The sequence below is a fragment of the Psammomys obesus genome, unplaced genomic scaffold (assembly GCF_907164565.1).
Source record: "Psammomys obesus unplaced genomic scaffold, mPsaObe1.curated_primary_1811, whole genome shotgun sequence".
NCBI lineage: Eukaryota > Metazoa > Chordata > Mammalia > Rodentia > Muridae > Psammomys > Psammomys obesus.
This window is the reverse complement of record NW_026596040.1, coordinates 27,817,558-27,837,365: the sequence shown is the minus strand read 5'-3', so window position 1 is coordinate 27,837,365 and position 19,808 is coordinate 27,817,558. Positions and strand designations below refer to the sequence as shown.

The following is a 19,808-nucleotide window of genomic DNA, read 5'->3' as shown; positions in this document are numbered from 1 at the left end:
ATGAATTTATGGGGATATGATTTGTTGCAGCAGTGGAAAACACAGATTAATATTCCTCCAATCTCAGAAACAAACCATACAGTAAAGAATGCTTCTGAGAAAAATACTAATACTAAAAGGTATTATGAAGAACAGTCACAGACTGTTCAGGTTGGACACAAAGCAGAACACAACAGTTATTGGTCTCTCAATGTATCAACTTCCCTAGCTTTAAAATGGTTAATTGACAAACCTGTGAGGGTAGAACAATGGAATATGGCAAAAGAAAAATTATAGGTACTAGAACATCTGGTACAGGAACAGCTAAATATTTAACACATCCAGGAATCTACCAGTCCATGGAATCCCTGAGTTTATTTTGAAAGAGAAATCAGAAAATGGAGGATGCTAACAGATTTAAGAGCCATAGTAAGATGACTCAGCCAATGGCCTCTTTATAAACTGAAGCCTCATTGCCTTCTTTATTAAATAAGTCATGGCCTTTGGTAGTAATTGATTTAAAAGATTGCTTTTTCACAATCTCTTTGCATGATCATGATAGGGAAAGGTTTGCTTTCTGGTACCTACTTATAATAATAGTCATCCAATAAAGAGATATTATTGGAAAGTCTTACCACAAGGGCTGTTACCTTCTGCCAATATTTTGTACAACTGTGCTAGAAATAATTTGTGAACCGTTTTCTCAACCCCAAATTTATTATTATATGGATGGTATCTTACTGCCGATTCAGATAACTTAGAAAAAATATTCGATGAAGTATAATAATTTTCCCTTGCTGGGATTACAAATTGCTCTTGAAAAAATACAATTAGGAGATTCTTTCAATTATCTAGGATATAAGATAGGTTTACAAAAATTTTGACCACAGAAAGTATAAATCAGGAGAGATCAATTACAAACTCTTAATGATTTTCAAAAACTGCTGGAAGATACTAACTGGCTATGGCCCACAATTGGATTAATTACTCAAGAATAATGTATTTAAAACCTTACAAGGATGATTAGGACTCAAATGATCAAGAAGATTATCAGCTGAGGTTGAAAGAGAATTGGCTCTGGTAGAAAAGAAATAACAGAATGCACATGTGGATCACTTGGATTCAAAGCTTGACTGTATTTTAGTTATTTTGCCTTCTACTCATTCTCCCATAGGAATTCTATACAGAGAGAAGATAGTAACTTAGAATGGATATTTTTAGCACACAAATAGAGTAAAAAAATTAAGGACTTATGTAGAAAGATTTCTGAATTTATTCTGAAAAGAAAAATGAGACTTCTCCAATTTGCAGAATATACCCAGCAAAAATTGTGATACCTTTCACTATGTCGAAATTAGCCTCATTATGAGAAGAAAATGAACATTGGAAAAGAGCTTGCAATAATTATTTTGGGGAAGATTAATAACAAATATCCCCAAAGCAAGAGACTTTAGTTTACAAAAAGAACTAATCGGATTCTCCCTCATATGATAAAAAGGGACACCAATTTCTGGAGCCCCGAATTCTATACTGATGCAAAAAGTCAGGGAAGACAGGTTATAAATCAGAAAAAAATAAGTAAGATGGTTCAAAGCCCTTATGATTCAAGTAAAAAATCAGGGCTATATTATATGTCCAATCACCACTCATGAGTGAGTATACACCATGTGTGTCTTTCTGTTTCTGGGCCACCTCACTCAAGATGATTCCTTCTAGCTCCCACCATTTGCCTGCAAATTTCATGATTTCCTTGTTTCCAATTGCTGACTAGTATTCCATTGTGTAAATGCACCGCAGTTTCTGCATCCACTTTTCCATTGAGGGACATCCAGGCTGTTTCCAGATTCTGACCACTATGAATAGAGCTTTTATGAACGTGGTTGAGCAATGTCCTTGTTGTATAGTTGAACATATTTTGTATATTTGCCTAGGAGTGGTATAGCTGGATCTCAAGGCAGTCCCATTTCCAATTTTCTGAGAAAGTGCCAGATTGACCTCCAAAGTGGTTGTACAAGTTTACACTCCCACCAGCAATAGAGGAGGGCTCCCCACCTCTCCATATTTTCTCCAGCATGTGTTGAAACCTAAGTTCCTGAACTCAGCCATTCTGATGGGTGCAAGGTTAAAGAAATCTCAGGGTTGTTCTGATTTGCATCTCCCTGATAACTAAGGACACTGAACACCTCTAAGTGTTTCTCTGCCATTCAACATTCCTCTATTGAGAATTTTCTGTTTAGCTCTGCACCCAATTCTCCAAATGGATTACTTGGTTTGTTGGTGTTTAACTTCTTAAGTTCTTTATATATTCTGGATATTAGCCCTCCCTCAGATGTAGGGTTGGTGAAGATCCTTTCCCAATCTGTAGGTTGTCATTTTCTTGTAATGGCAGTGTCCCTTGCTTCACAGAAGCCTTTCAGTTTCACAAGGTTCCATCTATCAACTGTTGATATTAGAGCCTGTGCTGTTGGTGTCCTGTTCAGGAAGTTGTCTTCTGTGCCAATGAGTTCCAGGCTCTTCCCCACTTTCTCTTCCAACAGGTTTAGCATGTCTGGTTTTATGTTGAGGTCTTCGATCCACCTGGATTCCAGTTTTGTGCAGTGTGATAAACATGGATCCACTTGTATTTTTCTACATGTAGACATCAAGTTAGATCAGCACCATTTGTTGAAGATGCTATCCTTTCTCCATTGTATGGTTTTGGCTTCCTTGTCAAAAACCAAGTATCCATAGGTGCGTGGGTTTACATCTGGGTTCTCCTTTTGATTCCATTGATCCTCCAGACTGTTTCTCTGCTAGTACCATGCAGTTTTCATTACTGTTGCTCTGTAGTACAGCTTGAGATCGGGGATGGAGATACCTCCAGAAGATCTGTCATTGTACAGGATTGTGTTAGCAATTATGGGTTTTTTGTTTGTTTTTCCATATGAAATTGAGAATTGTTTTTTCAAGTTGTATAAGAATTGTTTTGGTATTTTGATAGGAATTGCATTGAATCTGTAGATTGTTTTTGGTAGGATGGCCATAAGCTAAATATACTAAAATCTATAGTCCTAAAGAGGCTGGACAACAAGGAGGACCCTAGGAAAGATGTTCCATCCTCATTCAGAAGAGCAAATGTGATAGACATTGAAAGCAGGAGAAGACAGGGAACAGGACAGGAGCCTACCACAGAGTGAGTGAGGTATCGAAGCAGAGGCTGAGAGTCATAGCCAAAATTTGGACAGAGTGCAGGGAATTTTATGAAAGAAGGGGAAGATAGAAAAATCTGGAGGTGATGGGACCTCCAAAAGGAGACCAAAAGAGCCAAAAACAAAACAAAACAAACAAATAAACAAACAAAAGTGGGCCCTCTGGGGGCCCTTCAGAGACTGATATCCTAATCAAGAACCATGCATGGAGAGGACCTAAAACCCCTGCTTAGATGTAGCCCATAGACTCAGTCTCCAGTGGGTTCTCTAGTAAGGGGGGGAGGGGCTGTCTCTGGAATGAACTCAGTGGCAGGCTCTCTGATCACCCCCCTCTGGGGAAGTGCAGCCTTGCTAGGCCACAGAGGGAGAGAATGCAGCCAGTCCTGATGAGAGCTGATAGGCTAAGGTCAGCTAGAAGGGAAGGAGGACCTCCCCTATCAGTGGACTAAGGGGGGGCATAGGAAGAGAAGAGGGAGTGAAGGTGTGTTGTAAGTAGATGAGGGAGGGGGCAACAGTCAGGATGCAAAGTGAATAAATTGTAATAAATAATAAATTAAAAAATAAGGGAAAACAGGGCTATATGCTATTTTTATGGTATTATTACATTTTCCCGAGTCTCTTAATATAGTTACTGACTCTCAATATACACAGAGAGTTGTTTTACATATTGAAGCTGATGAACTTACTCCAGATGATTCAGAATTAACTTCGCTGTTTATTCAACTACAAGTAATTACAAATAGAAATCATCTATCATATATAACACATTTAAGATCCCATATAGGTCTACCAGGCTTTCTAGCATAAGGTAATAATGAAATTGATCAGCTATTAATAGGAAATGTGCCAGAATCCTCAGAATTTCATGAGAAACACCATGTTAGCAGCAAGGTTTTGAAGAAAGATTTTTCTATCACTTGGTGGTAATAAGCCAAGGCAATTATAAGGCAATGTCTTACTTGCTCTTTATATAATCAAACTCTATTACCTGTAGGAAGTAACCCAAAAGGTATCCAAAAAAATAAGATTTGGCAAATGGATGTGCTTCATTTTGCAGAGTTTGGAAAAATTAAAGTATGTACACCATACCAGAGAGGTATATTCAAGATTTCAATGGGCAACTGCTTTAAGTTCTGAAAAGGCTGATTCTGTAACTACACATTTATTAGACATTATGGACATTATGGGGACACCTGTACAAATTAAGGCTGACAATGCCTTAATTTCTAGTAATTCTAGTAAAATGAAACAGGGTTTGTTTTTTGCATATTACAACATAAAGCATATTACAGGTATACTATACAATCTTACAGGACAAGCAGTTATAGAAAGATCTAATCATAATTTAAAAGATATGCTTAATAAACAGAAAGGAGTAATAAAACCCTCCTGAGACCAATTACATAGTGCTTTATTAGCTTTAAATTTTTTAATGGTAATAAAAAAAGAACAACAGCTGCAGAGAGATGGTGGATAGTAGAAAAAATGCTGAATTAAATCAACCTATATATTTGAAAGATGTGTTGACCTTAGAATGGAAACTGGAATATATGTTATATTGAGGAAGAGGTTTTTTTTTTTTCTTTGTTTCCATAGGAGAAGAAGAGCTGTGGATACCACCTAAATTGATAAAGATTAGATTTTGAACAGTAGAGATCCCCTGAATAAGGAGAGGCAATAGACAGTTCATTTGACAGCTTGGTCAATCCATCCAAACTAACTTATAAAGACTAACAAGTGCCTTTCATTTGATCAGGCGTGAAAAAAAGTATTTCTGAATGATAATCTACCAAAGGTACACTTGCCTTACCGGCATAAAGTGAAAAAAAAAAATGGGTCTTCTTAAGCCATGTGTCTTAATCCCATGTAAGAATGTTAGAGTGTGGATTGCTACACGGCCCATGCTATCTTAGACATCAGCTTTTGATTCTTCTTAAATAAAAAGAATATTTTTCTTGTTTATTATTAAGAACAGTTAAAAGATGTAAAATGTTTTAAGTAAACTCAAATGATTATTAAGTTTAAACTTGTTTTCTAAATCTCTAAGAGTTGGAGTTATTTGGAGATAAGATAAAATATTTGAACAGAGCAGGCCTTTAATCTCAGCAGGGACAGGTGGATCTTTATAAGTTAGTTGTTTTCTAAATTCTAGAGTTACAATGAACAGGTTGTTGGTGGCACATGCCTTTAATCCCATTGCCCAGGGACAAAATTCAGATACAGCTCTTAACTGGTATGTTTGCACATTAGAGGAATCACATACTATATTTACAGATTATTATAAAAACCCTCTGCAGTGTTATTAGAAAGGAAGTTAAGTTTCAATGGAGACAGAGCAGCTTTTGCAACTGCCAGTAAGCTCATGTGCATGGAACCCTGACCAACATTGAACCAGATGATACCTTAATTATGGATTTCATATTTATTTGTGAATTGGCAACTGAGGCTTCTTCATAAAGCAAAAGGGAGTCCACCAACATTTGGCTTTTGGCTTCTGTTGCAGATGCTTTTCATATATGGAGGATAAATATTCTCTCTTTGTGAAATAAATCTGGACATTTTAGGAGGCATGGCAAACCTTATACTCAGTCATTGCCAACTACCCCATGGTTCACAAGGGTACCTCTCATAACAGTTGATTGCATCCATTTGAAGCAAAATCTTCTGTAGGCTTAGCAAGGAAAGGTAATGCTGTATAACTGGTACCTAGCTAAATTCCTTTGTGACTAGGATGTGGTAGCAATAGGGTCTGTGTCTTCCTGCACTGAGGTAATAGCACTTTGCCTATAATCCCCACCAATAAATGGCTCACTCCTCCCCCAAAAGAGGCACATATTGAACTGTGGGGACCAACAGAATGGTCACAACATTTGGCTAACGCATGGTTTACTGATGGTTCATCAACTACTGTTGGAACCAAAACTAATGGAAAGCAGTGGCCTATAGGCCAGGGGAGGGGATGGAATCACCAACACTGAGGAAGGAGCCACAAAATCAGTGCAGCACTATTGGCTGTAAGACAAACAACCAGGAAAGCAAAAGGAAAATCTCCATCTTCTCCAATTCATGGTGCGTGTGCAATGATACAACTATGCAGTCATCAAAATGGAAAACCACTAGCTGGCAGATAAATGGTGAAGATATCTGGTCATGGGAGGCATAAATGGAAATGACAAAACCTAGCAAACCTAGCCAAGACATCAAATTTTATGTAGCTCTACAGGCAAGACAGACAAAATGTCTGAAAATAATGAAATAGTGGACAAATTGGCATCATGTTTGATTAAGAATAGAATATTAAAATTTGCCAGGGAACAAATTCAGAATAAACTAGGAAGAATAATAAATTACACATTTGAAAAACTTGGAAGTTTACCCCTAATACTAAAAAATAAGGGGAAATGGAGAACCAAATTAAACCAGGACAAACCTATGAGAATAACTAGTATAAGAAATCTACAGCCAGGTGGTAATTCACACCTTTAATCCCAGCAATTGGGAGGCAAAGGCAGGCACGTAAGAATTACAGTGATTTAAAGTTAAAAGCCTCTTGCAAAAGGCATGCTGAAATTCAAAGTGAATGTCTTTTGTAATCTAAAAATAAAAACACTTAAACCTTGAATTTATATATAAAGAAAAAGGAGAATATATTCATATTTATCCACACATACTGAGGTATATTTAGTTTCAAAATTTCAAAAGATTAAAAAATTTCAATTGAAAGATAATACTTTTTCTGAGGCCAAAAACCATTTTGCCCTAGAAAAGATATAACCTGCCAAAAAAAGAACTGTTCCAGAGTTAGGTTTGGGACAGGGGTTTGCTTTTATCTTTCCAGGAGAATAAAAGCACCCAACAAAGGAATTTGGAGACTACTGGACAAGTGAAACATGAAGAAAGAGAATGGATCATCAAGAGAAAAATGTTGCAAAAAAAAAAAAAAAGGAAATTGGCCAAGTGTTATTACCCACCTCCAGTGTGTCTCTCCTACCCTCTACAGACAAAAGCAGCAAATGGTGATCCCAATTCAATTAAAAATTGAAGCTGGCTTTGGGGTTGGAAAATGGCTCTTTCCTTCTCTAAATGCATGCATGTTTGTAAAAGGAAAACCCAAAATCTCTGTCTCATATCAGAAGAGCCTCCTGGTATGGGACGGAGGAGAACAAAAATAAGGAACAGTTCTATGGCCACTAATCTCGACAGTTCTGTGGCCACTAATCTCATAATCTTTTGGTTTTCATTTGACTCTTTAAAACTTTTCTTAAGTTATAAATATTACCTCAAAATATATAAGATTATTATTCATATATAAAATTTCTGTACTTACAATAACAGTTATATAGAGTACTAACTAATTCTAGAAATAAGCTTCGTCTGGTTTCCTGTATGTTTTCAGGTTTGAGTCTGAGGCAGGTAACTAGGAACAAAGATTGTGGTCTTCAGACTTTTTGGAGATCTCTTGAACACAGCATTTAACATGTTTAAGCTTTCTATAATAAACCATGGAACAGACCATTCCTAACAGTAACCTTTGAGGTCTCCAAGAAGGTTACCTGCAGCGATGAATCCACCTGGGTTGTGGTAACGCTAACCGCCGGGTAAAACTGCCCCATGCCTCTTCTGCTGCCAGGTTCTGTGCAAACAGTGGACACCTTTGGCTTGGCTGTTATCTTCTACCTGACCAGCACTGCCACTAAGCTGACAACCACCACCCAAAGAGCAGCTTTGGACTACAAACTGCTCAGGATGTTCAAATTGCTGAGTTCATAGGAGACTGACAGGAATATATTACAGAGCTTTGAACTAAAAAATACTTAACCCTAAGACTGCCAAATACAACCATGCTGGACGCTGTGGAAAGTCTGGAAGAAATTGCTTCATTGTACTGTGTTAGAGTTAAAATCCTTCCTTTTTATTTAGACAAAAAGGGAGAAATGTTGTTCACACTGTGAACCCTGAGATTGTGTTCTCAGGGTTGTTGGAAAAAAAACAAACAAACCAAAACTGTTTCTTGTTGTGGTGTGGCTCATCCCTAGCACACACCTTTAATCCAAGATGGGCTTAAATAAAATCAACCATAGGTCAAGAGGCAGAACAAGCAAGCAGCTGAACATAGGGGTGTGTGTGTGTGTGTGGGGACATTGTGAGTAGGAGGAAGTCAGGTTGATGGATAGAAAAAGATGCACAAGAAGAAGAAGAAGAAGAAGAAGAAGAAGAAGAAGAAGAAGAAGAAGAAGAAGAAGAAGAAGAAGAAGAAGGGAGGGACCTTCTTCTGAGGGCTTTTTTGAGATGCTATGAGGAAGGAGCCTTCTTTCCTCTTCTTATTTTTTTCTTTTTGGATATCGGCTGAGGAGGAAGTTCAGCTGGGCACTTTCTCTGGCTCTTTGAGCTAGCAGGCTTTCACCCTAGGATTTGGCTCCTGGCTCTTTATTGGTAAAATTGAACATTTGAGATTTTGTTAAAAACAACATGGGCTTGTGGTTACTGGTTTCTAATAATGGCTGGTCAACAGTGAGTATATCCGAGTACAGCTCCAGTATTTGTCTCAGTACACATACTGTCCCACACATCAAATGGCTGATTGATTTGTGACAGCCACTTAGTCTTTAGGGCTATCCTGGTTTTGGCTGTATCCCAGGCTTCCTTTTCAGGATAAGTGTAAGAGCTTGTGGTTTGACTCCTCTGGCCTCTGAGGGGTAGGAGAGGGTGAGGTCTACTCGATGCTTGTGCTCTGTGGATCCCACTCAGCCTGGCAGCACTGCTCTGTCTGCTGTACCGATTCCCTCCTGTGCTGACAAGACTCACACTCACACATTTCTGTAGGTCGCTTCCTGGGAGCTCTCTCTTCAAAAGAGGAAGGACTGTGGGGCCTTGGTAAAGTGAGCTTCAGGGCACAGATTCTAACCTCTGCTTCTCTTGCTGCCTTTCAGTGGAGACTCTGAAACACATCAATTACTCCCAGAAGGGCCTATAGAATGCATCTTCTCCAACACCCGCCCACCTTTCTTAAGATGATTCCCTTCCAGCTGCAAGAGATAAGCAGAACTTTATTGTGGGGGTGTCTTATGTGCTGCTTGCTGATCAAGGAAGAATCAGCTGCTGCCTGCACCCCCAGATTAGCTAGCCCCGTCCCCAACCTATGTCAAAGGTTTCAAAGGCAAGTAACAGCTCCTGAGTTTCTCAATGCATTTCTTTCCTTTTGAGAAACGTCATGATTTAATAGATGACATAAGTACTTCAATAGGTGTTGTGGGTACTTAGTACCCATAGAAAATGAGAAAATAAGGGGCTGTGATGACTAATACTGTCTGTCGACTTCACCGGATTGGGAATCATCTAAGATGCCTGCCACTGGGCACGGCTGCAAGGGATTTCCTCGATCAGATTATTTGAAGCAGGAAGACACACTCTAAATGTGGCAAGTGCCTTCTGGTGGCTGCATAGATCAAAGGACATGGAAGAGGGAAGCTTTGCATTTGGTCTGCTTGCTCTCCTTCCTGCTGGCAAGTTCATCCTTCCTGTTTCTATGACATCCCTTCACTGACATCAGAACCAGTTCTTCAGGATTCCAATGGTCGGAGGACCAGCAGCTCTGGCGGTGGGCAGTAAATGTGTAATCCTTGCTCGACACTGTAGGAAGCTCATGCTGTCTTGGCTTTCTTAGAGTATTAAATGACATAAACGAGTATGAGCATCAGGCACAGGAGCCATGGGCACTCGTGGGTTCTTCCAGTGGCTGGAACGCAGGAGACGTGGCTGCCAGTGCAGAGGCACAGAAGGCTCATAATGGCTTCTTCAGAGAGTTTGCAATCAGGGCAACAGCAGCACTATGCATTCATCTTCTAGCACCCAAATTAGTGTAGCAATTGTTTCTACACTTCCTGTGTTCCCCCACTAATCCCAGGGAAGGGGGATTTTATGATTATTTTCTCTTTGTGCTACTAAAAACTGAACCTAGTGGGGCCTTGTGCACACTAGCTGCGTGCTTTACCACAAGTACTGAATTTCAGCTTTAAACATTTGTTTTAAAGTTTTGAGATTAAAGTATAATTATATAATTTCCCTACCTTCTCTTTGTTCCCTCCAACCATCCCCATGTTCTCTCTCAAATTCATGGTCTGTATTTCTTTTCTCTCCGGTACACACTCACACACATATATCTATATCTATTCCTAAATATACAAATACAACCTTTCCGTCCACATAACGGCACTTTATGTATATGGTTGCAGGGCTGAGTACTTGGTATTGGGTTTCCAGTTGAGGGTCTCTTCCCTGGGGACAACTATTTCTCCTGCTCTCAGCATTTATCTGCCTGACATTTTCTTGCCTAGGGTGGAAGACCCATGAGATTTCTCTGTTCAGTGTTTGATGTTGGCATGTCTATCGGTGTTATTCAGGTTTAGGCAGGCATGGTGATGCAGGCTCATGGGTACATCATCTCTGACATTTCTCCAAGACACAGAAACCTTCCTGGTCCTCTGGCTCTTACAGTCTTTTTGCACCCTCTTCTGCTTTGATGCCTGGGTACAGGAATTTTGTTGTAGATATATCAGCTGGGCCTGGGCAGCTGTCTTAGTTTCTCTATTACTATGATAAGATGCCATAACCAAGGCAACTTAGAAAAGGAAGAATTTATTGGTGGGTAATTTCAGAGGGTAAGACAGGACTCACCGTGGTGGGGAGCATGGCAGCAGGCAGGCATGGCGCTGCAGCAGTAGCTGAGACCTTGAGTCTTGAGACACAACCATCAGGCAGAGAGAGGAAAACGGGGAAGGGCACGGGGTTCTGAAACCTTAAAGCTTGCCCCTAGTGACACACGTCCTCTAATAAGGCCACACCTCCTAATACTTCCTAAACAGTTCCACCAAGTGGGGACCGAGTGTTCAAACATACGGGCCCATGAGGAGACGTTCTCATTCAAACCACCATAGCCTCACACAGCCATGTGTTCTCTGCATGTTGACTAGTTGTGGTTTTCTGTAATTGTGTCTGTCTGTGTCAAAGGGGTGGGACCTGTTCTGATTTGTGGATATAAGGATATTTAGAATGTGTGCGTGTGTGTCCTGTGCAGTGCCCATGCTGCCCAGAAGAGGGCACAGGATCCTCTGGAACTGGAGTTACACCTGGCTGTTACCTGCCATATGGGTGCTGGGAACTGTGCAAGAATAGTCAGCGCTCTTAACTACTGAGCCATCTCTCCAGTCCAGGAAAGCTCTATAGATGATGATTAAAAAAAAAAATCATAAGCCACAACTTTCAACAGCAGGACACAGTCTCTCTTGGCTTGGTTTAAATTTATTTAACTAGCCTCTGAGATGGGCTTTTCAGAATAACTTGTACCTCCCTGCTCTGGTCATCTATTTCCTCTTCCTTCTCACTAGATAGTTTGTTCGGGATCCCAATCTAAGGGCAGACTATCTTTCTGTCCGTCCATCCATCCATCCATCCATCCATCCATCCATCCATCCATCCACCTTCCCACCCACCCACCAACCAACCTACCTACCTACCCACCTGGCAGATTTAACCTCTTAGAGCTGCTCTTGTTCAGAGCAAAGCTGAGCAGACGGTACAGAGGTTTTCTGTCTGTCCCTTGCCCTCCACATTCACACACATCCTTCCTCATTGCCTTTCCCCAGAGAGATGCATCTGTCATCATGGGTGAAGCAGCCAGATACATCACTCTCACCGAGTCCGAGGTGGGAGTGCCCTGTTTCACTGTCACTCGGTGCTTTTGGGTGAAGGGGCAACAGCACACGTCCTCCCTGGCTGCACTGGCTAGGTCAGCTTCCCTGCCCTAAAGATACCCTGGGTCTTCTTAGACTTGCTAAGGGAACATGAAATGCTGGGCAGTTTCACTGGCCTCTAAATACACGCAGTCACTGCCTCAGTGGATAGGATCTCATTTCCAGGTTTTTCAGAGGAAGTGTTGGCTTCAGCTTGAGACCACCCTTTATTCTCCAGATTCTGTCAGTGCTCCAGATATTGTTAGTGCTCAGGTTCTGTCAGTGCTCAGGTTCTGTCAGTGCTCCAGGTACTGTCAGTGCTCAGGTTCTGTCAGTGCTCAGGTTCTGTCAGTGCTCCAGGTACTGTTTAGTGCTAAGTGTGCTGGGAAGTAAATAACAGTCCTTGTGGTTTTTTCCTTTTTAAAACATTTTTAAATATTTACTTGTTGTTCATTTTAAGTTCATGTGTGTAAGTTTTCATGTATGTATGTACACCGTATTCATGCCGAGTGGCCGCAGTGGTCAGAAGAGGGTGTCAGGTCTCTGGAACTGGAGTTACGTATTATTGAGAATTACCATGTTTGTGCTGAGAACTGGATCCTGGCCTTCTGCAAGAGCAAGTCTTCTTCTTTTGGGCAGGTGTGTGATAAAATATGTTTATTACTTGTTTTGTAGGGAGAATATGCCTAGTACACTAGAGATACAAAATTAGAAACATGATTTGGAAATCTGACCTAGATCTCACTCTTCAGTAAGCCGTTCACCAGGGGGCAGGTAGGACAGGGTAAATGTTATGCGCTTATTCCATTTCTACTTTCGTTAAAACTCTTTGCTTCTTTGTGAATTTCACACCATGTACCCTAATCCCCCTCATCTCCCTATCCCCTTGTACCTGCCCTTGTAACCTCCCCCTCAAAAGAAAAAAAAAATCTCATTGTGGAAGCTGTAAGTCTGCCCTGCCCCAGAACTGGCTCTCCAGGTCCCCCTACGCCGGGTGCTGGGGACTGACCTGAGGGCCTCCAGCAGGCCGTGGAGCCACACAGTGAGCTCCTGTAGTAGGACATGGTCATTTCCAGTGCTACCGCCTGCTGCCAGGCCTCGCCCTCAGGCCTCCGTCTTTGAAGACATACGCGTTTGGAAACTTTTCATAAATGGAGTTGGCCAGAGTGATCTTCCTGTCTGGCTCGCTCCTAAATCAGTTTTGCTCTAAGCTGCCAGCCTGTCAGATGGTGCCAGCAGTTGCCTGAGATAGGGGGATGGAGGCTGAAGGTATGCACCTCAGTGCTCGCTCAGTGACTGCAGAACCATTGTCCAGGCAGACAGATGTACTCTTGAGTCCACTAGTGTGAAATGATTTCTCCCAACCCCTGGCCCTTTGTTGCCCATTTCATCTGTACTTTCCCAAACTTCCTTCTTGACAGCACAGCAGGGGAGGAGTGGTACTGAACTTTTTGGCCTCGTTTGGGGCTAATGTTTCCATGTTCCTTTCAATCTTCCAGTGGTTACCAACCCTGGGAACTGTCTTCTTTTCATCCCTCATCATCCTTGAACTTATTTTCCAAACTCTTTCTCTTCCCAGTGAGGCAAGGAGCCAAACTGCCGCCCATACTGCTGCCACCCACAATAACACCTGCCCCTTCCTCTCTATCATTCATACGCCTTCTGTGTTCGCCTTGCACCTCTTGGCTGAAATATACTCGTGGTCAGCAGCTGGCCATGCTGCCATCTTCCTGGGTTGTGTAGTGGTACAGATAGCTGGGCTGGACTGCTTGCTCTGTCACATGGCAGCTGCATGAACATGGGACCACAGAGGACATTCTAGGATGTGTGATGCTGCTCACCCAAATTCAAAATCAAAGATTTAATCACCATACTAAATGAAACCCGAGACAAATCAAACCCGAGCAGATATACACTGTCTTAGTTAGGGTTCCTACTGCTCTGACAAAACACCATCATCATAAGCAACTCAAAGAGGAAAGTGTTTATTTCACCTTATATCTTGTAGTAAATCATCCAAGGAAGTCAGGGCAGGAACCTGGAGGCAGGAACTGATACAGAGGCCATGGAGGAGACTTGCTCACTGGCCTGATCCCCATGGCTTGCTCAGATTGCATTCTTTTTTTTTCTTTCTTTTTCTTTTCTTCTCTTTTCTCCTCTCTTCTTTGTCCTCTCCTCTCCTCTCCTCCCTTCCCTTCCCCTCCCCCTCCTTTTCTCCTTTCTCTCTTTTTGAGACAGGGTTTATCTTTGTAGCACTGGCTGTACTAGAACTTGCTCTGTCGAACAGGCTGGCTTCAAACTCAGAGATGTGCTGAGTGCTGGGATCAAAAGGCATGCACCGACACTGCCTGGTCAGCCTGATTTCTTAGACAACCCAGGACCACATGCCCACAGTGTGCCGGGCCCTCCCACAGCAACCATCAATCAAGAAATGCCCTACAGATTAGCATATAGGCCAGTTCTACAGAGGCATGTTCTTGATTAAGATTTCTTCTTCCCAGATGGTCTCAGTTTATGTCAAGTTGACATAAAACTAGCCAGCACAATTGACTCCTTGTCAGCTTGACATACAAACACATCACTTATTAAGCCATATTATTGTTGTCCCCAAGATGCCATGTTAATATAACAATATAAAACATCCCAACTTTTAAAAGTACCACAGCTTTTAAACATTTCAACACTTTAAAAAGTTCAGTCTCTTTAAAATTGCAAAGTTTCTCTAAAATCTCATCTCTTTAAAAGTTCAAACTGTGGGTGCTTGTTAAATAAAAAACTAGTTAAATACATTCTTACTCTAAGAAGGAATTGAACCAGGCTGCAGTTATAATCAAATTAAACCAAATTAAAGTTCAACATTATAAAATGTTCGGTGCTTGACATCTGTGCCTCACAACACTCTGGGCTCCAACAGCTCCATTTTTCTAGTTCTGCCATCCACAGGATACACAATTTGTCTCATAGGCTCAGGCTGGCTCCACCCCACATCAGCTGCTGTCCTTGGCAACCCTTCCTTGATACTGCATCTCCAAAATGCTGGGGTCTCTGCAACTGGGCTACTTCTTCACCAATACTGTCCTCCAGGGCTGTCTCCAGGGACTCTGACGCTGTCACATGGTGCCAAGCCTCAATGTCCCTCCATGACCTTTTCAAAAGATGGAATTCTGCTGCAACTGAAGGTTCGCCTTCATCAAAGGCCTCTCCCAGCCTCACTTCAGGGATGCCAGCCAAGCCACATAGCATCAAGCTCCAGCGGCTCACCATGACCTACCTCTTCATGCTTTCAGAACCAGTACCATCTAGAAAGCTCTTACACATTGCTGTATTCAGCTGCCGGCACAAGGTACAGCCTTGGCGGGCCCCCTCTGGACCACAGCTTTCGTGTGCTGAGGAAACACTTTCCAGAAGATTTCGCCTCAGTGATGCTGGTGTCTTTGTAATCACAGCTGATTCTCAGCCCCAGCTGAGCAGCATTGATTGTCCCAACAAAGAAAATGGTTCACTTTAGTGGTTCTGTCTCTTGTTAATTACTGCTGACCAAAACCACAGATTCTTAATACAAAATAGCAAATGGCTTGGATAATCTTTAAAGAGCTCCCAACCTTCCCTGTGAAGCCTCACAATCCACGTCTCTATATACCGCATGCCTCTCAATTCTCTTACTTTTGAAGCTCCTGGAGAACAGCCCACTGAGCTCTGAACACTTAACAGCTTTCCCAGCCTACAGTTCCAAGCTCCTTCCTAAATCCTCCCCTATACAGGTCTGTCACAGCAATACCACATGACCTGGCATCCATTTCTGTTTGAGAGGTTTTATTGCTGGAAGAAAACACCATGGCCAAAGCATCCTGGGGAGGAAAGGATTTCATCTTACAGCTTACAGCCCATCATCCAGGCAAGTCAGAACAGGGACCTGGAGGCAGGAGTTGATGCAGAGGCCATGGAGGAATGCTGCCAGTGGCCTGATCTTCATGGCTTGTTCAGCCTGCTTTCTTATACCAATCAGGACCACCTGCCCAGGAATAGCACCACCCAAAAAGAGCTGGGCCTGCTCACATCAATCATCAATCAAGAAAATACTCCACAGACTTGCCTTCAGGCCAGTCCTATAGAGGTTTTTCTCAATTAAGATTCCCTCTTTCCAGATGATCCTAGCTTGTCTCAAGTTCTCTTAAGCTTGTCTCATAAAAACTAGCCAGCACAAACATACTAATCAGTACCTGCTCCCACTAAACTGATCTTAGACTCAGGTTTTCCTGTTGATAACCTTGGGTGGAAGATACAATGTACTCCACAAAATGAGTCATTTGAGCTAATGCCACTCACACTAGATCTTATACCAACTGTATTAGGCTATGAGGTAATGTCTTTAATAAAGAGAATGACCATTAAAAATTTGCTGAAGAAATTTATGCTTTAGAGCCCACTGGAGTATTCCTCAGAGGCGACGGCCCACTTCTCTTTTTACAGAGGCATCAGGCATCCTTCCTAGCTTATGGCATGTTTTCTGTGTCATATATCTCTGATGGTGGTGCTTCTGGCATTGAACCCAAATACTAAGCCCCACACCTATCATTTTTTGGGAGTTATGCTTCGCTGAAAAATCTTACGTTAGGGGCTCAAGCTTGAGGGCATTTGGTGTGCCTCTAGTGCACCTGAGCTTGATTCCCAGCGCCCACGTGGGAGTTCGGAGCTGTCTGTAACTCCAGCCCTAAGCTATCTGATGCCATCTGCTTTCCTTCAAGGGTACCGAATGCACATGGGGCAGACATACATGCAGACAAAACTCCGTACATGTAAGAGAGAGAAAAAAAAAAAAAACCTTGTTAATCACAACTCATGGCCTTACCTTATTAACCTGCTTCTTGACAGCATAATTCTCCTCCTTCTGAGCTTTTCAGATATGGTCAACTGAGCAAACTGAAAGTGTGTGTGAACTGTTATCTCAAACACGAGGTAACAAATAAGCTGTGTCAGGCGATGAGACCATGTCTCATCACGGTACAGTCCTTTGAATTTTGTTACAAGCAGCTGAAACTTACTCTCCCTTCCAAAAATGTACATAATGCGTAATGCCCAGGCTCCACCCCCCAACTATGGTTCAAAATAGGCATGAAAGCCTAGGAATAAAATTTTGTATCTTCAGGCCTCTTGAAGGATTTGCTTTGTCATGTTCTAGAAGTTGGCACTAGAGAGCAGAACTCTGATGCTTTTGGCTCTCCTCTTTTGAGGCAACTGTTGTATTTGTTTTTGGTATATGGTAGCTGAACTCTTTATCTGCAGTTTGGTGTTTGCCTACAGTTTTAGTTACCCACGGTGAACAGCGGCTAGGAAACATTAAATGAAAACTTTCAGAAATAAACTATGTACAAGTTTTAAATGACCCTTCCAATTAAGACAATGAAATGTGGTACTGACCCCTCCCTCTCTCCTGCCTAGGAGGTGAGTCATTCCTTTGAACAGAGTATCCACACTGTATATGCTACTCGCCTGTTGGTCACCTAGTAAGTATCCAGTTTTGATCCACTTTGATGATTTCAAGCAATTCTCATAATAGTATGTTAGTGATAGTGGGTATAAGGATGGGCTCCGGTACTTTCTGTGTTCTGTAACATAGGAAGGAATCTGCACACATGCTCCATCAATGATCTGTTTGTTTTAAGGAGTGCAAAGAGTTGATATTTGCAGACTTTAATCAGAGCCAGGGGTCCAAGAAGTGCCTCCCTCCCAGATGTTCATAAAGATCATAAAGAAAAGCAGAGTGAAGGGTGATACCGAAGGAGGCATGCTCATCACGAACATCGATACTAAAGACGGTCTAGGAATTCTTGTGTTTTTTTTCTCTATAACAGCTGTTGGCTGGGGTTGAAATGCCCAGACAGTTTCTTTAGTTGCTAACCTGTCAGTGACCTTCTCGGATCACCTGTCCTCCGGATGAAGGGCAATGTGACCATTCATGTGTCCAGCACATGCAACGTTCCAGCCTTCCAGGTACACAGCAACTCCAGGGTCAGTCACCTTTATTCCCTCGCTGAGGACTCTGTATCACCTCGGGGCATCATAAGAAGGGGCGGTGTAGCACAGTAAGATTTGGAGAGAAGCCACACTCATAGGACGTTTATTACAGGTTGTTGTTCATAAGCATCCTATCAGTTGTTAGTCTAAATTATGCTAATGTACATATCAAACCCCACAATAGGTATGCATACACGGGCAAAGTATAGTATGTAGAGGGGTCTGTCCATTACCCATCATCCCTGGAAGTCTGGAAATGTATCTCCTGGAGAAAAGGGAGGTCTCTCATGTTTATATTTTCTTTGCTTCAAAAGAAAATTCTCTTTGTTTTGGAACTCAGATATTTCACCACGATACAGCAGCTGGCTTTGGTCTTAAATTATTCATTTTTAAAAGTGGGTGAGTCGGATGGAACTCAGCATTCGTTATCGAGGTTTTAAGAGCTGCATCCGTTTGTAAACCAGTTTTTACTTCGACTGGCATAGCCCCCTACACAGAGCTGAGCCCAGATGACAGCCATTCCACCTGACAGCTCACGAAGTTTCTCCCCTGGAGTTCGCCGCTCGGGGCCAGTACTCCCTGGGCCTGATAACCTGAGTTCCATCACCGGGACCCACAAGTTGCTAGGAGAGAGCGGAGTCGCAGTAAGTTGTCTTCTGACCTCCACATGCACGAGCCAGTGCATACAAATAAATGCAACAAAGCCATAAAACGAAACCCTTTATGGTTTAGAGGATGGAGAGGTGGTCTGTGCATGAGGACCTGCTTTTGGATTCCAGCGTCGGGGAAGCTGCGCAAACCCAGTTCTTGGTGGCTTACAGACCTAGGTCCAGGTTCAAAGAGAAACTTCATCTCAAAGGAACAAGGAGGGTGATGGGGCAGGACTCCCAGTGTCCTCTGTTCTCCTCACGTGCAGATACACCAAGGACAGAGACGCAGAGGAATTCATGACTTAATTCTCCTTTCGTTGCACACTTGGCTGCACAGAAAATGTTTTCTAGTTGTTAATAAGAGCACACTTCTGCTAAACTGAAAAATACCAGCGAACCTCCAAGTGCTGGTAGGTTTATGTCCATTTTTATTTTTTATTTATTATTATTATTTTTTACAGTTGGTGAGGGAATATTGAGGCTGAGGGCAGGACACTCTTAGGCCGGTTCTGACAAGAGTAAACACTACCACAGCACCAGGTACAGCTTAGAACTCCAAGGGCAGTGACGCTGTTTCTCCACAGCCCGCACCCTGAGCCTCTCCCATCTCTGCCCTAAGGCTGTGTTTACAATAAAAGCTTTGCGGTCTAGCTAAAAGGCTCTCGACGTCTCCTTTTATTGGCATTCTTAGAGCCAACCGAGCTGCCTGGACTGTGGCAGGAAACGGGGGGCTGGGAGAAGACGTCCCTGTGGAGCTCACGCCACGGAAATCAACGGCCCAGGAGCGGAAATTTCCCCGAGAGGCTCATCAATTAGTAATCGGCGAGCCCCTGGCCTCGGTCACAGGGCGAGGAAGAGAGCGAGACCACCCGGGAGCGTGCCGGAGGCGAAGCCACTTCAACGTCAGCGCGAGAGCCACCCCGTCCGGCCGGCCGCTTCCATCCACCCAGGACGTCCCCCGCCACCGCCCCAGGGTCCCGCCCGAAGCCCCGGCCCCCGAGCCCGCGGCCGCAGAACCTACCGAGCAGCAGGAGCCGGTGCGTCTGCTGCAGGTCGCGCCTCTGCTCGCGCAGCATGCGGTCGATGCCGCGGCTCACTCTCCTCGCCTCCCTCGCCGCCTCGCGCTCCTCGGCGCGCAGCTGCTCCTGCCGCCGCCGGCCCTGCGGCTCCCCGGGCGGCCGCACGCTCGCGGGGCTCCGGCCGCCGCCGCCGCCGCCTCGCCCGAGCGGGGTCCCCGCCGGAGCCCG

The 19,808-nt window shown here is 43.0% G+C and overlaps 1 protein-coding gene across 1 annotated transcript in view; it reads right to left on the bottom strand.

Annotated features, from left to right (window-relative positions):
- Gnal (G protein subunit alpha L) overlaps window positions 1-19,808 on the bottom strand; it is a 127,870-nt gene that overhangs the window by 107,506 nt on the left and 556 nt on the right. Inside the window, exon 2 of the mRNA XM_055622478.1 lies at window positions 19,583-19,808. This exon is cut by the window's right edge and continues 1 nt beyond it. Coding sequence (XP_055478453.1) covers window positions 19,583-19,808 — 226 coding nt within the window. The remainder of the gene's footprint in view (window positions 1-19,582) is intronic.